The sequence below is a fragment of the Thalassophryne amazonica genome, chromosome 4 (genome assembly GCF_902500255.1).
Source record: "Thalassophryne amazonica chromosome 4, fThaAma1.1, whole genome shotgun sequence".
NCBI lineage: Eukaryota > Metazoa > Chordata > Actinopteri > Batrachoidiformes > Batrachoididae > Thalassophryne > Thalassophryne amazonica.
The window spans coordinates 81,734,211-81,759,268 of NC_047106.1; the positions used below are offsets into that span (position 1 = coordinate 81,734,211).

The window sequence follows — 25,058 nt, forward strand, 5'->3', positions numbered from 1 at the left end:
GCCAAAGATAACGATACGTCTTTGGGATGGTTATGAGTAATTTTTTCTCTAATAGTTAAAATTTTGTTAGCAAAGAAAGTCATGAACTCATTACTAGTTAAAGTTAATGGAATACTCAGCTCAATAGAGCTCTGACTCTTTGTCAGCCTGGCTACAGTGCTGAAAAGAAACCTGGGGTTGTTCTTATTTTCTTCAATTAGTGATGAGTAGAAAGATGTCCTAGCTTTACGGAGGGCATTTTTATAGAGCAACATACTCTTTTTCCAGGCTAAGTGAAGATCTTCTAAATTAGTGAGACGCCATTTCCTCTCCAACTTACGGGTTATCTGCTTTAAGCTACGAGTTTGAGAGTTATACCATGGAGTCAGACACTTCTGATTTAAAGCTCTCTTTTTCAGAGGAGCTACAGCATCCAAAGCTGTCTTCAATGAGGATGTAAAACTATTGACGAGATACTCTATCTCCCTTACAGAGTTTAGGTAGCTACTCTGCACTGTGTTGTTATATGGCATTAGAGAACATAAAGAAGGAATCATATCCTTAAACCTAGTTACAGCGCTTTCTGAAAGACTTCTAGTGTAATGAAACTTATTCCCTACTGCTGGGTAGTCCCATCAGAGTAAATGTAAATGTTATTAAAAAATGATCAGACAGAAGGGAGTTTTCAGGGAATACTGTTAAGTCTTCTCTTTCCATACCATAAGTCAGAACAAGATCTAAGATATGATTAAAGGTGGTGGGTGGACTCATTTACTTTTTGAGCAAAGCCAATAGAGTCTAATAATAGATTAAATGCAGTGTTGAGGCTGTCATTCTCAGCATCTGTGTGGATGTTAAAATCGCCCACTATAATTATCTTATCTGAGCTAAGCACTAAGTCAGACAAAAGGTCTGAAAATTCACAGAGAAACTCACAGTAACGACCAGGTGGACGATAGATAATAACAAATAAAACTGTTTTTTGGGACTTCCAAGTCCACCGCTTGTACTTCTCAGTGGTTTCAAAGATGGGATAAAGTTTACTCCTTCCATGTAATCCTTTGCGGTTATCTTGAATCGCTCTGCATCCAACATAGGCCATAGCTACGGTGCTTTGTTGCCACCGTGTTTGGCTTGAAGGGCTATTCCGCAGAAAATAAAACGAAAAAGCCGACTTGGTCCTTTTGGATGGAGGGAAAAGTTCAGTGCAGGCTTCGCCTACTTCAGTCATGATGCAGAGCTAGCTAACGTTAGCTGCCTGTTTGTAAACAGAGACAGATGTGCACGCCAGGGGGAATGGCGGCAGCGGTCGCATCCGCTCTGCCTGTCAAGAATTTTCATAATTCTCATAAAAAATAGTAATAATAATTCTCATTCATACCGTAGGGACAGTATAACGGAAAATTTTAGTGGTTTTGATACAGTGGCTTTTTGATACTGCGGTATACCGTGAAACCGATTATCGGCCCATGTCTAACTACAATTATGGTCGTATGAGGAAGTTCCGCTGAGGCACATCTGTACTTGTCACACACAACGCATTCTGCAGTGTCTTCACAGCAAAACCATTCAATGTGCAGAATTTTAATATTCATCAGATGTGTTGTTCGTTGGTTCAGTTTGTGTTCTCACTACAAGTGACGCTTAGCATAGTCCACTGTGAACTGGACCGACGCACACACGGTTCACTTGTTTGGTTCACCCTCTCCCCAAATGAACCATACTATGTACCATTTGAAGCAGACCTATCGGGGTAGATGCGAACGCATCACTATGCTGTGGAATGCTTACATGGTGCAAACACATTCCCATAGTGAGATGTGTTTCTTTAATTCTGACTCAAAAATTAGTATGAAGGAAATTGTTCAGTGATATTTGGTTTAAGAAATTTTATGTTTACAATTTTAGTAAAAAAAGAAAAGAAAAACCTGATTGTTATATAGTCTGGGTGACACAGATGCAATTTTTCTGTCCATTAAAGGGAGGCCAATACCATATTCCGTGGCAACTCACTGGCAACAGCTGCATTGATGACATGATGAAGATTGTGGGAAAGAATTACTTGGTCGTTAACCCTGAAGCCTGTAATAGATGAGGTATGAGCAACCCACATTCAGTAAAGGTTCCAGCATGAATCACTGGGATCATTGTTAAAAAAAATAAAAAAAACACTGCTTTTGCACTGCACACAGGCAAATGTCAAGTGTGACTTAGGAGTTATAACAGTCATCCAGCCCCTCATTCAGCAATTTCCTCCACACTGGTTGCATTAATTATGTTGTTATCGTGACTAGTCTCTATTTTATTCTGTATTACTTAGTTCATGCATGCTCTTTTAATACAGTGACTTGACTGTTCACAGAATACATTTTGAACAATAAATTGGTTTCTTGGGCTCAAACAGAACAATATCAAGCACATTTTGAATGTCAGCACTACTCTTACTAATTAATTTTTGCTGTTGCTCAATTGATTTTGAAAGTAAAATGACATTTTCAGTACCCAACACAGTGGTGTCACAATATATATATATTTTTAATCTTTTACAGATTTGTGAATCCAACAAAACTTGTGAGATTGACCCCATTAAGCTAAAGGAAGGTGACAATGTGGAGATCAACAAGGTAAACAGTGTACCACACTGTATTAGGAAAGTTGTAGGGTTTTCAAAATCTGTTAAGTCTCCAAAAACACTGGGTACATATGTTCTATTGAACAGTATATAAATTAGCACTAGCAAATTACAAGTTATGTCCCTCAGATCAGACATACAGTAGTGTTCAGAATAATAGTAGTGCTATGTGACTAAAAAGATTAATCCAGGTTTTGAGTATATTTCTTATTGTTACATGGGAAACAAGGTACCAGTAAGATTCAGTAGATTCTCACAAATCCAACAAGACCAGGCATTCATGATATGCCACACTCTTAAGGCTATGAATTGGGGCTATTAGTAAAAAAAAGTAGAAAAGGGGGTGTTCACAATAATAGCAGTGTGGCAGTCAGTCAGTGAGTTCGTCAATTTTGTGGACCTGTTGGACCTCTGTTAAATAAAAGACGTGCAGAAGAGGTTACAGTTTGCCAAAGAACACATCATTTGGTCTAAAGAGAAATGGAGGAATATTTTGTGGACTGGTGAGAGTAAAATTGTTCTTTTTGGGTCCAAGGGCCGCAGACAGTTGTGAGATGACCCCCAAACTCTGAATTCAAGCCACAGTTCACAGTGAAGACAGTGAAGCATGGTGGTGCAAGCATCATGGATATGGGCATGTTTCTCCTACTATGGTGTTGGGCCTATATATCGCATACCAGGTATCATGGATCAGTTTGGATATGTCAAAATACTTGAAGAGGTCATGTTGCCTTATGCTGAAGAGGACATGCCCTTAAAATGGGTGTTTCAACAAGACAATGACCCCAAGCACACAAGTAAACATGCAAAATCTTGGTTCCACACCAACAAAATTAATGCCTCGCAGATGTGAAGAAATCGTGAAAAACTGTGGTTATACAAATAAATACTAGTTTAGTGATTCACAGGATTGCTAAAAAAGCAGTTTGAACATAATCGTTTTGAGTTTGTAGCATACAACAGCAGATGCTACTATTATTGTGAACACCCCTTTTCTACTTTTTTTGTTTTTTTTTTTTTACTAATAGCCCAATTTCATAGCCTTAAGAGTGTGCATATCATGAATGGTTGGTCTTGTTGGATTTGTGAGAATCTACTGAATCTACTGGTACCTTGTTTCCCAGGTAACAATAAGAAATATACTCAAAACCTGGATTAATCTTTTTAGTCACATAGCACTACTATTATTCTGAACACTGCTGTATTTGGTGACAGATCTTCCAGCACAGTCAATAAACACATTGTGAACAGGTTAGACAACATATTTACATTTACATTTTCCCCCACTATTTATTCCATGTGTACTTTAACTTAAATATACTTGTTTCATTTTGCTTACATAATGTCACCAAAATAATCATTACAGAAAAAACAATGGTGTCTTCTTCTAAGTCCACAAATGACAGTTTTCAAGCACTAATGGTTGATTGCAAAATGAATAACTCTACATTGCTGTGGCACGAAAAAGTAAACGATGTATAGCTTAATTCACACATGCATTCAAAGCAGTGAATATTCCTGGTATTGACTGGGACACCTATTTGTACCCATTTGCACATGAAAAGCACTATCTTCTTCTTTTAGTTGCTTCAGTTAAGCGCCTTTCACACCGGGCCTGCTTCAAGTTGCATATGCTGCGTATCTAATAACGCAGGAATGTCTGCATCATTTGCGAGCAGTTGGGGGGAGAAGCTTCAGGAGGTGAGAGCGCTGAGGAACTGCAGCCAGGCTGTAATGAGCAGGTGTGCGCTCTGATTTCTCTTCTAGCTTATTATCTTTCTTCTTGTGAAGCGCTGTAGGTGTGCGCTCTGATTTCTCTTCTAGTTTCTTCCTGTGACTGCGGAGCTGCAGCCGGCGATTGCATGCGGCTGCCTGTGATCTGGACGTGGAGATGTCCTCCGTGAGGACACTGGATGTAGACATGTCCTCTACCTGGTGATCCGTCTGTGAGCAGGAGTTCGAGTTTATTTAACATAATCGGGAGAGAACTCAGGAGGTGGTGAGAATGCTGAGGAGCTGCAGCCATGCTGCGTCATTTATAGCTCGGCAACAATGGATCACAGCAGGAATCATAAATTGGTGTTGGGTAGCGTTATATTGTGTGGGTTTGGCATCCTGTCACGTTAAGTACCATTACATTGACTCAACTTACATGAAAACTGCTTCCTTTCTGCTTCCAGTGTTCTATGCCGAAGATCCACACAAAAAATTAAACGTGTTTAATTTTTTGCGTGCGTTTCACATCGCCCTTTGCGTCCCTCACTGTATTGTGGCATTAGGCTGGCATCATCATGACACTGCATGATGCAACTCAAAGCAGGCCTGGTGTGAAATGGGGATTAGGGATCACCACAGCAGATCATACGTCTCCATCTCACCCTGTTTTCAACAGCCTGCGTACCCTCTGGCACCTCATTTATAAACCTCTTGTTTGGTCTTTGTTTTCCTCTGGACTGGTTGCGCCCTCCTCAGCATCTTTCTCCAGATAATACAATGCTTCCAGAAAGTATTCACAACTCTTCTCTTTTTCCACATTTTATTCCACCCTTATTCCAAAATGGAGCAATTCATTTTTTCCACTCAAAATTCTACTCACAACACCCCATAATGACAACTTGAAGAGTTTTTTTTTTGTAACATTTTCAAATTTATTAAAAACAAAAAAATTAAGAAATGACATGTACCTAAGTATTCACAGCCTTTGCGTAATACTTTGTTGATACAACTTTGGCAGCAATTACAGCCTCAAGTCTTCGTGAATATGATTCCACAAGCTTGGTGCACTTGTCTTTGGCCATTTTTGCCCATTCCTATTTGCCATACCTCTCAAGCTCCATCAGGTTGAATGGGGAACGTCGGTGCACAGCCATTTTTAGATCCCTCCAGAGATGTTCAGTCTTATTCAGGTTTGGACTCTGGCTGGGCCACTCAAAGACATTCACAGAGTTGTCCTGAAGCCACTTCTTTGATATCTTGGCTGTGTGCTGAGGGTGTTTGTCCTGCCAAAAGATTAATCATGTCATATCTCCTCCAGAGTTAGAAGGTGATCATATATTTCAGTGGTGAGATCTGTTCAGCTCCGAGCCTGACGCGTGCAATGACGCATTACTGCACACCATGGAGAGGCAGCTGCCCGTGTTAAATACCGTTATGATGGAGACAATATTCACATTATTTACGTCGCCCATGGGAAGGAATGGACAAATATCTGTACTGTAAGGTCTATTGTGGATATAACAGCCTGTTCAGATTTGTGGCGGCGTGCGCACAGGAATGCACGGTGCTTTTAGTTTGATAGCCGCTGTTCACATTCACTGTACAAGATAATAATTCATTATCATGATGAAGCGTGCCTCAAACATTTCAACAGTTCCTTTGCACTCCGGGGGGGGGGGGGCATTATTATATGTGGCACGTGCAGGTCATACTGGCAGGCTTTTATGCCAGATCCATTTTGAGGTTCCCTCGTATGCGCTCAAATCATTTCAGATCCTGTTTAGGTAAACTGTGGTCAGATGGTCCTCAGATTGCACATGGACCACCATCAGGTGTCCCATCTTGACGGCGCCCGGAGGGTTTTGAACATGTGTATCACACTCTGGGCCGCTGGACGATTTTGACCAACTGTGTGGACTCTCGCAGATGGCTGTCAGAACGGTTTGGAACTGAAATCCAGTGGTAGGCACAGCTAACCAAAAAGTTAGCTTCGATAACCATTAGTCAGATAACTGAAACGTTCTTTTCTTTTATGACACTAAACCGATAAACTGCTAAAAAATGTATCTTTATTACAGATAACCAATAACTGAGTATTGATTCGGACGCAGCCACATCAGATTACACTGTCAGCTTCTGATAAACCAGTTTCACTTTAAGCGCCGCAGGGGCTGCTGGGTAAAGTCAAGGATCACAAACACAAAGAACACACGAAAATTAATAAATAATTAAAAAATAAAACCCCAAACACTATCATCACTTTAAAAAGCAGTAAAACACAGTATTAGAAGTCACAGTTTATCTCGGTATTAGATGAACCATCACATGCTTTGAACCCTGTGGCTTAAACAACCGAAATATGTCCATTAATGCGTTGATTGGCAGAGTAAAAGACACATAGTAAATATAAATTATTACCTGTTTGTTTCAGTGGGATTCGTTAAATTCTGAAGAAAATATTCCACATAAAGCGTCCTGATTATCCAAAATGGTGTGTAAACAGTGAAGAAAAGTCCCTCACATCTGTGCCGTGAGATATCCTATCTCCCTCCGAGTCTTGGTGATTAAATTATCTGTGCCACAAAGAAATAAAATAAAATTATGTTAAAATTAGTCTGTTTTGTTTTTTGTCGAGCAAGTGATAACAGTGTAACATCCAAAGTGAAGGTGAACTACACTACTCACAATGCTCCCTGCGTCGATCGGCCAGTCACATTTTGCGCTTAATGATATCATCAGCAAGCGACAGCCGGTCTGCAAAAACCAAAAAAAGTTATCGGAATTAAATTTATCAGAAGATAACTGGTCCGATGATGGTTTTAAAAGTTATCTGAAAAGCTGATCTGCTAGCAAAAACATTAGCTTCGATAATTATCAGTTATCGGATTATCTGAACAGTGCCTACCACTGCTGACATCCAACACTTTTCGGATGCATGCCGATTCGTCCTTCTGATGCCATTCTGCATGATTCTGGCTATGTGTGATGAAGGTATTAGCTGTTTCCACCTTGTTTTACCTTAAATGCTAGGATACAGTCGCAAAAGGGTTTCTGTAAAAATGTCGACTGAACAGTTTATGATTTGTCAAAAAATCAGGGTGTCCAGAATTTTCATCGCCGACCAGCGTCACACATAGCAAACTCAAAGGCTCTCCCGTGCAATGTTTGAAAAAAAATAGATCCTAAATGATGCATTCTAGTGCATCTGGAGAACCAGATACTATAGTTTGACCTTAGAAAACTAATTGCATTTTGCTTCTTTGCAGTAATATATTTTCTTTTTTGCCTGACATTATTGTTAATGCAACCTGTACCCTTTCTTACATTGTTTAAATGTTACCTTTTTTTCCAGATAACGGTTTCTTTTCTTTGGTGATGGTTTTCAACTTTCCATGAACTTGTACCTGTCCTGTACCTGACTCAGCTCACTCCAACTCATTGCATGTGCTTGTCTAAACCCCCTGTAGCTGGCACATTGCTTCTTTCTGTACCCCTAAACTCCGCACCTATGTAGATTCTGAAATAGTTTCTTTTATCTCTCTCTCTCTTTCTCTCTCCCTCCATGAATTTAGCTTTTAAGAATGCTGAAACATGCAAATGTAAAACAACGAAATGGTATTTATGTTTATGTAGTACACATGTAAACAGTGCCGTTGTTGGGTCAGTGGCTGAAGTTTCATCTCTTGAACACCATATGGCAGACCCGCCCTGAGTACATGTATCATTTTAAAGACGGAGAGCATTTCCAAAATGCCATGAAAACCACCAAAAAATAAATAAAAGTGCTTAATTTACTCAGATTTGGAGTCAGTCTGGGTCAGGGGCCTGCAGCCTTTACTATCAAAAGAGCCATTTTTGTCCCAGCTTCCACAAATAAGTTTGACCTTTAAAATGAATGAATAAAGATAACACAGCTTATAAAGTTTTTCTATATACAGTTCAGCTATATATATGTACAACCCCTGGCAATAATTATGGAATCACCGGCCTCGTAGGATGTTCATTCAGTTGTTTAATTTTGTAGAAAAAAAGCAGATCACAGACATGACACAAAACTAAAGTCATTTCAAATGGCAACTTTCTGGCTTTAAGAAACACTATAAGAAATCAGGAAAAAAAATTGTGGCAGTCAGTAACGGTTACTTTTTAGACCAAGCAGAGGGAAAAAAATATGGACTCACTCAATTCTGAGGAATAAATTATGGAATCACCCTGTAAATTTTCAGCCCCAAAACTAACACCTGCATCAAATCAGATTTGCTCGTTAGTCTGCATCTAAAAAGGAGTGATCACAACTTGGAGAGCTGTTGCACCAAGTGGACTGTCATGAATCATGGCTCCAACACAAGAGATGTCATTTGAAACAAAGGAGAGGATTATCAAACTCTTAAAAGAGGGTAAATCATCACGCAATGTTGCAAAAGATGTTGGTTGTTCACAGTCAGCTGTGTCTAAACTCTGGACCAAATACAAACAACATGGGAAGGTTGTTAAAGGCAAACATACTGGTAGACCAAGGAAGACATCAAAGCGTCAAGACAGAAAACTTAAAGCAATATGTCTCAAAAATTGAAAATGCACAACAAAACAAATGAGGAACGAATGGGAGGAAACTGGAGTCAACGTCTGTGACCGAACTGTAAGAAACCGCCTAAAGAAAATGGGATTTACGTACAGAAAAGCTAAACGAAAGCCATCATTAACACCTAAACAGAAAAAAAAACAAGGTTACAGTGGGCTAAGGAAAAGCAATCGTGGATTGTGGATGACTGGATGAAAGTCATATTCAGTGATGAATCTCGAATCTGCATTGGGCAAGGTGATGATGCTGGAACTTTTGTTTGGTGCCGTTCCAATGAGATTTATAAAGATGACTGCCTGAAGAGAACATGTAAATTTCCACAGTCATTGATGATATGGGGCTGCATGTCAGGTAAAGGCACTAGGGAGATGGCTGTCATTACATCATCAATAAATGCACAAGTTTACGTTGATATTTTGGACACTTATCCCATCAATTGAAAGGATGTTTGGGGATGATGAAATCATTTTTCAAGATGATAATGCATCTTGCCATAGAGCAAAAACTGTGAAAACATTCCTTGCAAAAATACACATAGGGTCAATGTCATGGCCTGCAAATAGTCCGGATCTTAATCCAATTGAAAATCTTTGGTGGAAGTTGAAGAAAATGGTTCCTGACAAGGCTCCAACCTGCAAAACTGATCTGGCAACAGCAGTCAGAGAAAGTTGGAGCCAGATTGATGAAGAGTACTGTTTGTCACTCATTAAGTCCATGCCTCAGAGACTGCAAGCTGTTATAAAGGCCAGAGGTGGTGCAACAAAATACTAGTGATGTGTTGGAGCGTTCTTTTGTTTTTCATGATTCCATAATTTTTTCCTCAGAATTGAGTGATTGCATATTTTTTTTCCCTCTGCTTGGTCTAAAAAAGTAACCGTTACTGACTGCCACAATTTTTTTTCCTGATTTCTTATAGTGTTTCTTAAAGTCAGAAAGTTGCCATTTGAAATGACTTTAGTTTTGTGTCATGTCTGTGATCTGCTTTTTTTCTACAAAATTAAACAACTGAATGAACATCCTCCGAGGCCGGTGATTCCATAATTTTTGCCAGGGGTTGTATAATGTTTGTTTTGTTTTTTACAACCCCAAATCAGAAAAGTTTGGATGATATGAAAAATGTGTGTGTGTCTGCAGTTAGTTGATTCTGCTTCTGCACACACAGACAGACAGCTCCTTTGGTAATGGCCCCTTCACACATAGTGCGAAGTTTGGACGGCGTTTGGACGAAAACCACGAAACAGCGCAAAATAGTTCAAAATTAGCGCACGAAACATAGCGCCAACGGGCAGGCATGCATGAACCCAGTGCGAGAGTTTGTGCATGCGCTGGTGTTCGTTGAGCAGGAACAGTGCCAGGTGCACCACATGGCACCACTTATGTGGAATAATAATTAAAGAAAAAGGAAAGAAATACATCACCTGGGACATGAACTCTTGCCTTTCAAAACCTCTGATTCCCAGTCAGAAACTTTACCACTGAGCTACGGAGCTGTTCTTTGAAAGCTGTGGGAAGCTGCCTCATATCAGGAAGTACATGGAAGTATTAAAAAAAATAAGTAAAATCACACACCATATAAAAACACCGTATTTATCAAACGAGCAATACAGATATGATCCGTCTGTTCCTCTGGTGATGACCCATGGTCACAGACATACAGTCATGAAATGACATGAATGAGACGCAGTCTGCTCTGATCATGTCCACATCTACTGGTCAGGTGCGTCCAGTCAGCCACGTGCGTGTTCTGCCTGACAGGCGTGTCTTGTGGACGGCGCACCACAGCACAGACACCACGTCATGTGGAACAGAGCTCACGTGGGTGATGTGATGGTCAGATTGCCCGGTGCATGTTCTGATCTGACGGTCCGTTTCAACCTGGGGGGGCTGTCAGTGTCGCTCCGTGTGCGTGCTCACTTGCTGCAGCTTGGCGCCACCACGGGAATATATGTTTTTATTTATGTCTATGTAAATACAGCAATCAAACACACGCACTTCACAGTGGACAGTTGTTAGTCCGTGACTGTCCAAACACAGTAGATGTTGTGTAGCTGGAATGCCCAGAATCACAGGTCACCACAGCTGCTTCTGTCGGAAGCCACACCTCCTGTGAGTGGAGCGCATACACCCACGTGTCAGTGTGTGTTTGCAAAGTCACACTCGTGGGGAACTTAGGCAGTACAACAGTGATTGTCTGCAGTCTGTTGTTGTGCCATGAGTGCAACTGGCCACACATGTTGTAAGTGCCATGCGAATGGTGTTAGATGTTATTGTTTGTGCGTCACCTGGAATTTGACCGGCAGCTGCCATGAGAGGGTGCGATGAGTACGCAGAGTGCACACTTTGTCTTTCAGGCGCTTGTGTGCGCACATAGTTGTAGCAGCAGGTGTATGAGGCGTTGGCGGCAGGGACGACATTACGCAGTTTGCACACAATTCCTGCGTCATGCGCACTAAATGTGCACTTTGTCCAAACTTCGCACTATGTGTGAAGGGGCCGTAAACTGCACATTTTAGATGGCTTTGAACAAGGCGCCCACTGTTTTAATAGGCCGTCTTTTTCTAAATTTGAACGTCCAAATGATGGCTGGACGGCTTGCAGCCTAATGCCGCGTTCACACCGGATGCAAGCGACAGCAACGACAGGTTGCCATGTAATCCCTATGTAAGGACGCATTTTGGCGCCAAGTCACGCAGCGCGATGCGATGGACGCGAATGAAGCTACGCGAGTGAAGCGATTTTGAGCGATTGGTGCGTTTGTGGCGCGATATTGCGTCACGTCGCGTTGCCCTCCTCCCCAAGTTGAAAAATCTGAACTTTTTCATCTTGTCGCGCTGCGATGACCAATCAGGGACTGAATATGTAGTGACGTGGAGATGTCTGGAGTTTGACTGAAGATGTGAACATGTCCTGTCTCTGGTAGCCAGCCTGTGAGCAGGACGTATGTCTCTTTTGTCCTTTATTTCACAATTGTGACAGAGTTTTTGGAGCAAGCTGCAGCTCCATAACAGGGGGAGCGGAGTTTTTTTTTTATTATTTATTTATTTCTTAACGTGCGCGAATCGTCCGTGATTATTTTACTTATTAACTACACAGATATATAATAAAACAAATGGTGACTGGTTTCTAAACACAATTATGACAGAGCGAGGAGCAGCCCCACAGCATGCAGTGGAGTTTTTTTTTTTTTTTTTTATTGTTTACATGTGCGCGCGTGAACAGGACAGGAGGTCCTCAAACTGGGTCCTGCAGAGGCAGAAGGACCGCTGAAAGCGGCCGTCATCCAGACGCAGCTCCTGCAGCAAATTCAAGGATTCAAGGATTCAAAAGAATTTTATTGTCATATGCACATAGGAACATGTTCCCTGCACAATGAATTGTGTCTACTGCATTTAACCCATCCTAATTGCCAGTTAGGAGCAGAGGTCGCCTTTAGGCACCCGGGGACCAGCTCCAGATGTACATCCCTGCCTAGGTCAACAGCAGGGCTGAGCAAACCATGACCGGCCTCATGACAACAGACGACACACACATAACACACAACACACATAAGCTGGCCCGGTACATGAACACATATAAAAAGCACACACAAGGTAAAACTAGGGAGAGAAACACCTTCATAGCTGCTGCGTTAAACCACACAGCAGCAATGCAGGAAAAAAACCCCATCAGCACAAAAAAACAATGATCACACACAGACGACGACCGAAATTTGAAAAGTCCAGTTATCAGACAGAACACTCTGGAGGCAGCCTTTAGGCGCCGTCAACGGCCTTGTTTGTCCATCCTGGAGGGAAAAGGGGCCCAGCCCTGAACAGTCCACTGTTCACAGTCAACATCAGAGCTGGAGAAAGTAAGGGCGGGGGGAGACCAGGGTGTGAGGCTTAAGTGTTCTTCTTCAGGAGGTTTTTATCACAGCGGCCTTGAAGTGCAGCTATGTTTGGGAAGCCGAATGAATATCCAGATTAGCAGACGCCTGAAAGATTCCACAGTCTGAAACAGAGTGGCTTTCAATACATCTGAATATAGGAGAGGAGATGTGGTCATTACTGACGATCAAAGCGGTTTTCCAGTGCAGCCATCCTCCCAGAGATGGTTTCCAACGTGCGGTTAACACCCACCGGCTGAGCTGACACTGCCCTTCCAATCGAATCAATCGTGGGGCAGCCTGGACGGGCCAGTTATTGCCGCTTCCACCTTCTTAATTTTCCGGTAAACCAGCGCTATGCCCGCTCCACACAGCAGAAAGCCGGTCACCACTGAGCCAAATATATACACATCTTCGACGTCCTCCACAGACAGCGTGTAAAGGCACATGACCTGCCATTTCCTCCAACTGTCCATCACGTAGCCCATCACATGCGTCCCGGCAGGACAGGTCGGGTCCTCCACCCCCGAGTGTCTTGTAGAAAAAATAGTGTCAATTGCATTTAGAGACCACTTTAACAGATCCATTTTTTTCCGTTTTCCAGAAGAGCAAAGCTGGCAGCCTCACAGACAACACGCCACAGAAGCAGGAAAGATAGGGAGGGAGGGAGAGAGGAAAAATGCGTCTGTCTCGGCCGAGTGCAAGGAGGCAAAAAAAATGATAAAATGATAATACTCCCCGAATTGGGAGCTTTCCACAACAACTCGCTCCGTGTGATCAAGGTCCGTCATGTTAACTGTTAACTGACTGGTGGTTGGCTCTCACTGCGGTATTGTATCACTTCCTGTTCCGGAGCACAGCGGTGTTTTGCTGTATCTGTTAGCTGTTTAATCTGCGTAGTTAGATTGATCTAGATAACTTGATAACGATTTATTTCACAGTGTAATCTTCACATGCCTTAACTAAAGCACTCTCTCTGCTGAATCACCTCTAAATTATTTTCACATTCTTCACTTTGTGTGTTTTTAGGAATCCCCTAACTTAGCGCAGCTATTAGCTCTTAGCCGGTGTAGCATGGCGGCTTCTCCTGTCTCTCCCGCACTTTTCTGCGCTGGGTGTGAAATGTTTAGTTATTCCTCGGCCTCCTTTAGCAGTAACGGTACTTGTAATAAGTGTAGCTTGTTCGTAGCTTTGGAGGCCAGGCTGGACGAATTGGCAACTCGGTTCCGAACCTTGGAAAATCCTACAGCTAGCAAGGCCCCTGTAGTTGGTGCGGACCAAGGTAGCTTAGCCGCCGTTAGCTGTCCCCCAGCAGATCCCGAGCAGCCGGGAAAGCAGGCCGGCTGGGTGACTGTGAGGAAGAAGCGTAGTTCTAAACAGAAGCCCCCTGTACACCACCAACCCGTTCACATTTCTAACCATTTTTCCCCACTCGTCGACACACCCGCCAAGGAACAAACTCTGGTTATTGGCGACTCTGTTTTGAGAAATGTGAAGTTAGCGACACCAGCAACCATAGTCAAATGTCTTCCGGGGGCCAGAGCAGGCGACATTGAAGGAAATTTGAAACTGCTGGCTAAAGCATAAATTTGGTAAGATTGTAATTCACGTCGGCAGTAATGACACCCGGTTACGCCAATCGGAGGTCACTAAAATTAATATTGAATCGGTGTGTAACTTTGCAAAAACAATGTCGGACTCTGTAGTTTTCTCTGGGCCCCTCCCTAATCGGACCGGGAGTGACATGTTTAGCCGCATGTTCTCCTTGAATTGCTGGCTGTCTGAGTGGTGTCCAACAAATGAGGCAGGCTTCATAGATAATTGGCAAAGCTTCTGGGGAAAACTTGGTCTTGTTAGGAGAGACGGCATCCATCCCATTTTGGATGGAGCAGCTCTCATCTCTAGAAATCTGGCCAATTTTATTAAACCCTCCAAATCGTGACTATCCAGGGTTGGGACCAGGAAGCAGAGTTGTAGTCTTACACACTTCTCTGCAGCTTCTCTCCCCTTGCCACTCCCCCCAATACCCCATCCCCGTAGAGACGGTGCCTGCTCCCAGACCACCAATAACCAGTAAAAATCTATTTAAGCATAAAAATTCAAAAAGAAAAAATAATATAGCACCTTCAACTGCACCACAGACTAAAACAGTTTAATGTGGTTTATTAAATATTAGGTCTCTCTCTTCTAAGTCCCTGTTAGTAAATGATATAATAATTGATCAACATTGATTTATTCTGCCTTACAGAAACCTGGTTACAGCAGGATGAATGTGTTAGTTTAAATGAGTCAACACCCCCGAGTCACACTAACTGTCAGAATGCTCGAAGCATGGGTCGAGGAGGAGGATTAGCAGCAATCTTCCACTCCAGCTTATTAATTAATCAAAGACCCAGACAGAGCTTTAATTCATTTGAAAGCTTGACTCTTAGTCTTGTCCATCCAAATTGGAAGTCTCAAAAACCAGTTTTATTTGTTATTATCTGTCGTGGTCGTTACTGTGAGTTTCTTTGTGATTTTTCAGACCTTTTGTCTGACTTAGTGCTTAGCTCAGATAAGATAATTATAGTGGGTGATTTTAACATCCACATAGATGCTGAGAATGACAGCCTCAACACTGCATTTAATCTATTATTAGACTCAGTTGGCTTCGCTCAAAATGTAAATGAGCCCACCCACCACTTTAACCACACTTTAGATCTTGTTCTGACATATGGCATAGAAATTGAAGACTTAACAGTATTCCCTGAAATCCCCTTTTTGTCTGATCATTTCTTAATAACATTTACATTTACTTTAATGTACTACCCAGCAGTGGGGAATAAGTTTCATTACAGTAGAAGTCTTTCTGAAAGCGCTGTAACTAGGTTTATGGATATGATTCCTTCTTTGTTATGTTCTTCAATGCCATATACCAACACAGTGCAGAGTAGCTACCTAAACTCTGTGAGTGAGATAGATTATCTCGTCAATAGCTTTACATCCTCATTGCGCACAACTTTGGATGCTGTAGCTCCTCTGAAAAAGAGAGCCTTAAATCAGAAATGCCTGACTCCATGGTATAACCCACAAACTTGCAGCTTAAAGCAGATAACCCATAAGCTGGAGAGGAAATGGCGTCTCACTAATTTAGAAGATCTTCATTTAGCTTGGAAAAAGAGTCTGTTGCTCTATAAAAAAGCCCTCCGTAAAGCTAGGACATCTTATCACTAATTGAAGAAAATAAGAACAACCCCAGGTTTCTTTTCAGCACTGTAGCCAGGCTGACAGAGTCAGAGCTCTATTGAGCTGAGTATTCCTTTAACTAGTAATGACTTCATGACTTTCTTTGCAAATAAAATTTTAACTATTAGAGAAAAAATTATTCATAACCATCCCAAAGGTATATCTTTATGTTCGGCTGCTTTCAGTAATGCTGGTATTTGGTTAGACTCTTTCTCTCCGATTGTTCTGTCTGAGTTATTTTCATTAGTCACTTCCTCCAAACCATCAACATGTCTATTAGACCCCATTCCTACCAGGCTGCTCAAGGAAGCCCTACCATTAATTAATGCTTCGATCTTTAATATGATCAATCTATCTTTATTAGTTGGCTATGTACCACAGGCTTTTAAGGTGGCAGTAATTAAACCATTACTTAAAAAGCCATCACTTGACCCAGCTATCTTAGCTAATTATAGGCCAATCTCCAACCTTCCTTTTCTCTCAAAAATTCTTGAAAGGGTAGTTGTAAAACAGCTAACTGATCATCTGCAGAGGAATGGTCTATTTGAAGAGTTTCAGTCAGGTTTCAGAATTCATCATAGTACAGAAACAGCATTAGTGAAGGTTACAAATGATCTTCTTATGGCCTCAGACAGTGGACTCATCTCTGTGCTCATCCTGTTAGACCTCAGTGCAGCTTTTGATACTGTTGACCATAAAATTTTATTACAGAGATTAGAGCATGCCATAGGTATTAAAGGCACTGGTTTGAATCATATTTATCTAATAGATTACAATTTGTTCATGTAAATGGGGAGTCTTCTTCACGGACTAAGATTAATTATGGAGTTCCACAAGGTTCTGTGCTAGGACCGATTTTATTCACTTTATACATGCTTCCCTTAGGCAGTATTATTAGAAAGCATTGCTTAAATTTTCATTGTTACGCAGATGATACCCAGCTTCATCTATCTATGAAGCCAGAGGACACACACCAATTAGTTAAACTGCAGGAATGTCTTTCAGACATAAAGACATGGATGACCTCTAATTTCCTGCTTTTAAATTCAGATAAAACTGAAGTTATTGTACTTGGCCCCACAAATCTTAGAAACATGGTGTCTAACCAGATCCTTACTGTGAATGGCATTACCCTGACCTCCAGTAATACTGTGAGAAATCTTGGAGTCATTTTTGATCAGGATATGTCCTTCAATGCGCATATTAAGCAAATATGTAGGACTGCTTTTTTGCATTTACGCAATATCTCTAAAATTATAAAGGTCTTGTCTCAGGGTGATGCTGAAAAGCTAATTCATGCATTTATTTCTTCTAGGCTGGACTATTGTAATTCATTATTATCAGGTTGTTCTAAAAGTTCCCTGAAAAACCTTCAGTTAATTCAAAATGCTGCAGCTAGAGTACTGACAGGGACTAGAAGGAGAGAGCATATTTCACCCATATTGGCTTCTCTTCATTGGCTCCCTGTTAATTCCAGAATAGAATTTAAAATTCTTCTTCTTACTTATAAGGTTTTGAATAATCAGGTCCCATCTTATCTTAGGGACCTCATAGTACCATATCACCCCAATAGAGCGCTTCGCTCTCAGACTGCAGGCTTACTTGTAGTTCCTAGGGTTTGTAAGAGTAGAATGGGAGGCAGAGCCTTCAGCTTTCAGGCTCCTCTCCTGTGGAACCAGCTCCCAATTCGGATTAGGGAGACAGACACCCTCTCTACTTTTAAGATTAAGCTTAAAACTTTCCTTTTTGCTAAAACTTATAGTTAGGGCTGGATCAGGTGACCCTGAACCATCCCTTAGTTATGCTGCTATAGACTTAGACTGCTGGGGGGTTCCCATGATGCACTGAGTGTTTCTCTTTTTGCTCTGTATGCACCACTCTGCATTTAATCATTAGTGATTGATCTCTGCTCTCTTCCACAGCATGTCTTTTTCCTGATTCTCTCCCCTCAGCCCCAACCAGTCCCAGCAGAAGACTGCCTCTCCCTGAGCCTGTTTCTGCTGGAGGTTTCTTCCTGTTAAAAGGGAGTTTTTCCTTCCCACTGTCACCAAGTGCTTGCTCATAGGGGGTCGTTTTGACCGTTGGGGTTTTTCTGTAATTATTGTATGGCTTTTGCCTTACAATATAAAGCGCCTTGGGGCAACTGTTTGTTGTGATTTGGCGCTATATAAATAAAATTGATTTGATTTGACTTGACTGACAACCGGAGCCGGCGAGCGGAATGGAAGATCCTCCTATTTGATGATGCACTGGGGTGAATTTTCACAGCAAAAGCAGAGCGACACACCGGACGATGGTGGCGCATCCGTCGCCATGAGACCCCCGCGAATTTGTGGCATCTGGTCGCGCCCGGTGCGAACGCGGAATTCGTCTTGTGGCGCCGCGATGACCAATCAGGGACTGAATATGTAGTGACGTGGAGATGTCTGGAGTTTGACTGAAGATGTGAACATGTTCTGTCTCTGGTAGCCAGCCTGTGAGCAGGACTCATGTCTCTTTTGTCCTTTATTTCACAATTATGACAGAGTTTTTGGAGCCCACAAGCAGAGTTTCTTCTCATCTTAATTTACATGCGCGTGCGAGTGACTCGTCCGTGGAGATTATTTTACTTATTAACTACACAGTTGTATAATACAACAAATGGTGACTGGTTTCTAAACACAATTATGACAGAGTTTTTTGGGGAATAGCGAGCAGCAGCCCCACAGCAAGCAGCAGAGTTCTTTTTTTTTTTTTTTTCCTCTTACATGCGCGCCGTGGAGATTATTTTACTTATTAACTACACAGATGTAGAATAAATCAAATGGTGACTGGTTTATAAACACAATTATGACAGAGTTTTTGGAGCAAGCAGCAGCCCTGCAGGAGGGGGAGTGGAGTTTTTCTTTTTTTTTTTTTTTTTCTTTTTACGTGCGCGAATTGTTTGGAGAATATTTTATTAATTAACTACACAGATGTATAATAAACAAATGGTGACTGGTTTGTAAACACAATTATGACAGAGTTTTTTGGGGAAGAGCGAGCTGCAGCACAACAGCAAGCAGCGGAGTTTCTTTTTTTTTTTTTTTTTTTTTTTTTTACATGTGCGCGCGTGAACGGGACAGGAGGTCCTCAAACTGGGTCCTGCAGAGGCTGAAGGACCACTGAAAGTGGCCGTCATCCAGACGCAGCTCCTGCAGCAAATAATAATACTCCCCGAATTGGGAACGCCTCATGACGTTTGTCAGCTTTCCACAACAACTCGCTCTGTGTGATCAAGGTCCGTCATGTTAACTTGACTGACAACCGGAGCCGGTGAACGGAATGGAAGCTCCTCCTATTTGATGACGCACCGGGATGAATTTTCCCAGCAAAAGCAGAGCGACACACCAGACGATGGTGGCGCATCCGTTGCCACACGACCAACGTGAATTTGTGGCATCTGATCACGCTCGGTGTGAACGCGGCATAAAACTGTGCTCCTAATCCTGTCCATCCTTGTCACTTCCAAAGAGAAATCACATCTTCAGCTCTACCTTCTGTATTTTTTTTCAGTGCCATGCCTCAGGGAATGTTTACTGTCTTGTAAACATTCCCTTTCACTCTTGTAGAAGCCCCCTTGTCAAAAATCACTCCTGTCACTCTTATCTACCTACTTCACCCTACCGGCTTCTCTACCACACTCTCCATTACTTTGAATAGTTGACCACATGTATATAAAAATCACTGTGTGAAAAGTAACAACTGATTTTAAAATCACCTCTACAGATTCTGAAAAGTTGCAGATAACCATTTTAAAGGCTGTCAAAGGATAAGAGACAAAAAGCAACATGAGACATTGTCCAAGAAGTTGTGTTAGTTTGATGAGCCAAGCATACATGGCAATGTAAATTAAAATAAAGATATTTATACAAACCTTTCCACACTCAGCCTCATACACCTCAAACTACTCTGTCAGCTGTTTTAATGCTTGAACCAAGAATACAGTCTTATCCACTTTATTGCCAACCATTTTCTAAACCATATAGTAAGTGATAAGTTGAAGTTTAAAATGTTTTTTTTTTTACTTGACTGGGTACCATTGACTTTAATAAATTTTGTTAAGTCATTTCCATAATTGTGCTGTGCCACTTTACAAATCTGATGAGTAAATTACTGTTTTACTGAATCCATCCAAAATGGTTGACTTAATGTGTATTGTCATTTTTAAAATACAGTATAAGCACTGTTCTCTGTGTCACTATCACTTAATTGAAGAACTTGGTGGTGGTGGAATTTATTGTTGCGTGAAAAAGCAGTGTTTACTGTTTTATGGAGCTGCTTATTTTATTATAATTAATGGAATGGATTTTAATGCAAATGTAGCTTTGAGTGTTGAGTTTTCTTGTTTCTCTGCAGGAGAACCTTCAGTTTTATGTCCAGAAAGTCTTCTCTTCCATCACCCAATCCAGTTCCAGCTGTCCTCCACTTATGTGTGACGTTTTCAGGTCACTGAGGCAGTTGGCTTGCAAAAGCTTTCCAGGTGAATGAACGAGGTGGCAAAAGCTATCCAGGCCTAGAATATCTCTATGTACATTTAAAACCAAGCTAAATATGTTTCATGATATTTAGCTGTACTAAATAAGCATGTTCTGTTGAAACTAAAAAGCACAGCGAGCCATGAAACTGCAGGCTCTAAACTTTTCCGCCTGCAGTGGAAAAGTTTAGAGCCTGTAGTACGATTGCTGGGTTCAGGATGAAAAAGGAGAAAACCAGTATGTTGTCGCATTAGTTGCAGTGTGGGCTTATGTGCACACAAACCTATTTCATAGAAAGGGAAACAAAGTCACATGGACTGCATGTAACCCTTAGCAATTTTGGGTAGTTCCACTCAAATTCAGTCTGCATAAGCAATGCCACATCAACCCTGCAGTTGAAAATTAAACCAAATTATGATGACATACAGCAGCTCAGGCAGCATTTTACTGCATCCTTCTCAACTGGTCCTGGTACATTAAATAGAAAATACATAAATGAATCAAACTCATTAACTGTGCTGTAAAGCACATGAAGACATTTGAGAAGAATCATTAATGAAAAAATTATGTTACAAAAAGGACATCCCCAGTGTAACGAATCATGCATGAAGAAGCTTTTTCTTTTTTTAATTAATCAAGGAAATATCTTTTGGAAAGTTTTGATGCATGAACCTTGAATCTGAGCTCTGTCTTCTACAGCTGATCCACATGTGCAATACTCTGCTGTTAGCAGCTTTGTGTTCCTGCGGTTCTTTGCTGTTGCTGTTGTTTCTCCGCACACATTCCAACTCCGTTCCCATCATCCTGTAAGTGAATACTTATTTCATCAGCATATAGTAGTTTTTTTATTCCAAATATGACACAAAACTCCTTAAATTAGACTTTTGTTGCATTGAAATGTTTTTCACTTCAGCTACATTGCATCCAGAAAGTATTCACAGCACTTTGCTTTTTCCACATTTTGTTATATTACAACCTTATTCTAAAATGGATCAGACTTTTTTTCCCCTCAAAGTTCTACATACAGTACCCCATAATGACAATGTGAAAAGTTTTTTTTTTTCTTTTTTTTTTTCTTTTTTATTTATTTTATTGATTGGACATGATTTGGGAAGGCACACACCTGTCTACATACAACCCCTGGCAGTAATTATGGAATCACTGGCCTCGGAGGATGTTCATTCAGTTGTTTAATTTTGTAGAAAAAAAGCAGATCACAGACATGACACAAAACTAAAGTCATTTCAAATGGCAACTTTCTGGCTTTAAGAAACACAATAAGAAATCAGGAAAAAATAATTGTGGCAGTCAGTAACGGTTACTTTTTTAAACCAAGCAGAGGGAAAAAAAATATGGACTCACTCAATTCTGAGGAATAAATTATGGAATCACCCTGTAAATTTTCATCCCACAAACTAACACCTGCATCAAATCAGATCTGCTCATTAGTCTGCATCTAAAAAGGAGTGATCACACCTTGGACAGCTGTTGCACCAAGTGGACTGACATGAATCATGGCTCCAACACGAGAGATGTCAATTGAAACAAAGGAGAGGATTATCAAACTCTTAAAAGAGGGTAAATCATCACGCAATGTTGCAAAAGATGTTGGTTGTTCACAGTCAGCTGTGTCTAAATTCTGGACCAAATACAAACAACATGGGAAGGTTGTTAAAGGCAAACATACTGGTAGACCAAGGAAGACATCAAAGTGTCAAGACAGAAAACTTAAAGCAGTATGTCTCAAAAATCAAAAATGCACAACAAAACAAATGAGGAACGAATGGGAGGAAACTGGAGTCAACATCTGTGACCGAACTGTAAGAAACCGCCTAAAGGAAATGGGATTTACATACAGAAAAGCTAAACGAAAGCCATCATTAACACCTAAACAGAAAAAAACAAGGTTACAATGGGCTAAGGAAAAGCAATCGTGGACTGTGGATGACTGGATGAAAGTCATATTCAGTGATGAATCTCGAATCTGCATTGGGCATGGTGATGATGATGGAACTTTTGTTTGGTGCCGTTCCAATGAGATTTATAAAGATGACTGCCTGAAGAGATGATTGTACGTTGATATTTTGGACACCTTTCTTATCCCGTCAATTGAAAGGATGTTTGGGGATGATGAAATCATTTTTCAAGATGATAATGCATCTTGCCATAGAGCAAAAACTGTGAAAACATTCCTTGCAAAAAGACACATAGGGTCAGTGTCATGGCCTGCAAATAGTCCGGATCTTAATCCAATTGAAAATCTTTGGTGGAAGTTGAAGAAAATGGTCCATGACAAGGCTCCAACCTGCAAAGATGATCTGGCAACAGCAGTCAGAGAAAGTTGGAGCCAGATTGATGAAGAGTACTGTTTGTCACTCATTAAGTCCATGCCTCAGAGACTGCAAGGTGTTATAAAAGCCAGAGGTGGTGCAACAAAATACTAGTGATGTGTTGGAGCGTTCTTTTGTTTTTCATGATTCCATAATTTTTTCCTCAGAATTGAGTGATAACATATTTTTTTTCCCTCTGCTTGGTCTAAAAAAGTAACCGTTACTGACTGCCACAATTTTTTTTTCCTGATTTCTTAGTGTTTCTTAAAGCCAGAAAGTTGTCATTTGAAATTACTTTAGTTTTGTGTCATGTCTGTGATCTGCTTTTTTTCTACAAAATTAAACAACTGAATGAACATCCTCCAAGGCCGGTGATTCCACAATTTTTGCCAGGGGTTGTATAAGGTTTTGAAAGTTGACAGTTGTAATTTATTGCATTTTATACAAAGTATTTCATATTAAAACATGAGTACTGCATTGTTGGGCTTTACTCATCTTCCTCTCCCAAATAAATAGTAAAATAAAGACTAAAATTTTCAGTTGCATGGAGCTGGGGGAGGTGTGTGTGGATCGGGAGGTCTGGGCAGCTTTGCTTGAGCTGCTGCCCCTGCGACCCGACTCCGGATAAAGCGGAAGAAAATGGATGGATGGATGGATGGCATTAGTCTTTGGAATGTAATAAACCACATTGTACTGTGTCCTAACTTGCATAAATAACTCTGAACATATACAGTGCATCCGGAAAGTATTCACAGTACTTCACTTTTTCCACATTTTATGTTGCAGCCTTATTCCAAAATGAAGTAAATTCATTTTTTCCCTCAACATTCTACTCACAACACCGCATAATGACAACAGGAAAAAGGTTGTTTTTTTTGCAAATTTATTAAAAATAAAAAAAAAACTAAGAAATGCTCAATACTTTGTTGATGCACCTTTGACAGCAATTATAGCCTCAAGTCTCCTTGAGTATGATGCCACAAGCTTGGTGCACCTATCTTTGGGCAGTTTTGCCCATGCTTCTTTGCAGCACCTCTCAAGCTCCATCAGGTTGGATAGGGAGTGTCGATGCACATCCATTTTCAGATCTCTCTGGAAATGTTCAATCAGGTTCATGTCTGGGCTCTGGCTGAGCCACTCATGGACATTCACAGAGTTGTCCTGAAGCCACTCATTTGATATCTTGGCTGTGTACTTAGGGTCATTGTCCTGCTGAAAGATGAACCATCCTCCATTCTGAGATCAATAGCGCTCTGGAGCAGGTTTTCTTCCCGGATGTCTCTGTACATTGCTGCAGTCATGTTTCCCTCTATCCTGACTAGTCACCCAATTCCTGCCGCTGAAGAACATCCCCACAGCATGATGCTGCCACCACCATGCTTCACTGTAAGGATGGTGCCTGGTTTCTGCCAAACTTGATGCCTGGCATTCACACCACAGAGTTCAATCTTTGTCTCATCAGACCAGAGGATTTTGTTTCTCATGGTCTGAGAGTCCTTCAGGTGCCTTTTGGCAAACTCCAGGTGGGCTGCCATGTGCCTTTTACTAAGGAGTGGCTTCTATCTGGCCACTCTACCATACAGGCCAGATTGGTGGATTGCTGCAGAGATGGTTGTCTTTCTGGAATGTTCTCCTCTCCACAGAGGAATGTTAGAGCTCTGACAAAGTGGCCATCGGGTTCTTGGTCACCTCACTGACTAAGGCCCTTCTCCCCTACTCGCTCAGTTTAGATGGGTGGCCAGCTCGAGGAAGAGTCCTGGTGGATCTGAACTTCTTCCATTTACCAATGATGAAGGCCACTATGGTCATTAGCAATTGAATTGTTTTTCTACCCTTCCACAGATTTGTACCTCAAGGCAATCCTGTCTACAGACAGGGGTCTACAGACAATTCCTTTGACTTCATGCTTGGTATGTACTCTGACATGCACTGTCAACTGTGGAACCTTATATGTACACAAATGTGTGCCTTTCATGTCCAATCAACTGAATTTATCCCAGGTGGACTCCAAGTAAGCTGTAAAACATCTCAAGGATGATCATTCGAAACATGATGCACCTGACCTCAATTCTGAGCTTCATATCAAAGGCTGTGAATACTTATGTACATGTGATACCTTAGGTTTTATTATTATTATTTTTAATAAATTTGCAAAAAATTAAAAACATTTTTTTTACATTGTCATTATGGGGTATTGTGTGCAGAACTTTGAGGACAAAAAATGAATTTCATC

General features: G+C 41.2%; 1 protein-coding gene across 1 annotated transcript in view; it reads left to right on the forward strand.

Moving 5' to 3' along the window:
* The window catches only part of rasa2 (RAS p21 protein activator 2), a 167,061-nt gene that overhangs the window by 121,679 nt on the left and 20,324 nt on the right, over positions 1–25,058 (forward strand). Inside the window, 6 exon segments of the mRNA XM_034168784.1 lie at positions 1,961–1,992; positions 1,995–2,050; positions 2,052–2,075; positions 2,529–2,603; positions 20,377–20,500; positions 21,195–21,301. Coding sequence (XP_034024675.1) covers positions 1,961–1,992; positions 1,995–2,050; positions 2,052–2,075; positions 2,529–2,603; positions 20,377–20,500; positions 21,195–21,301 — 418 coding nt within the window.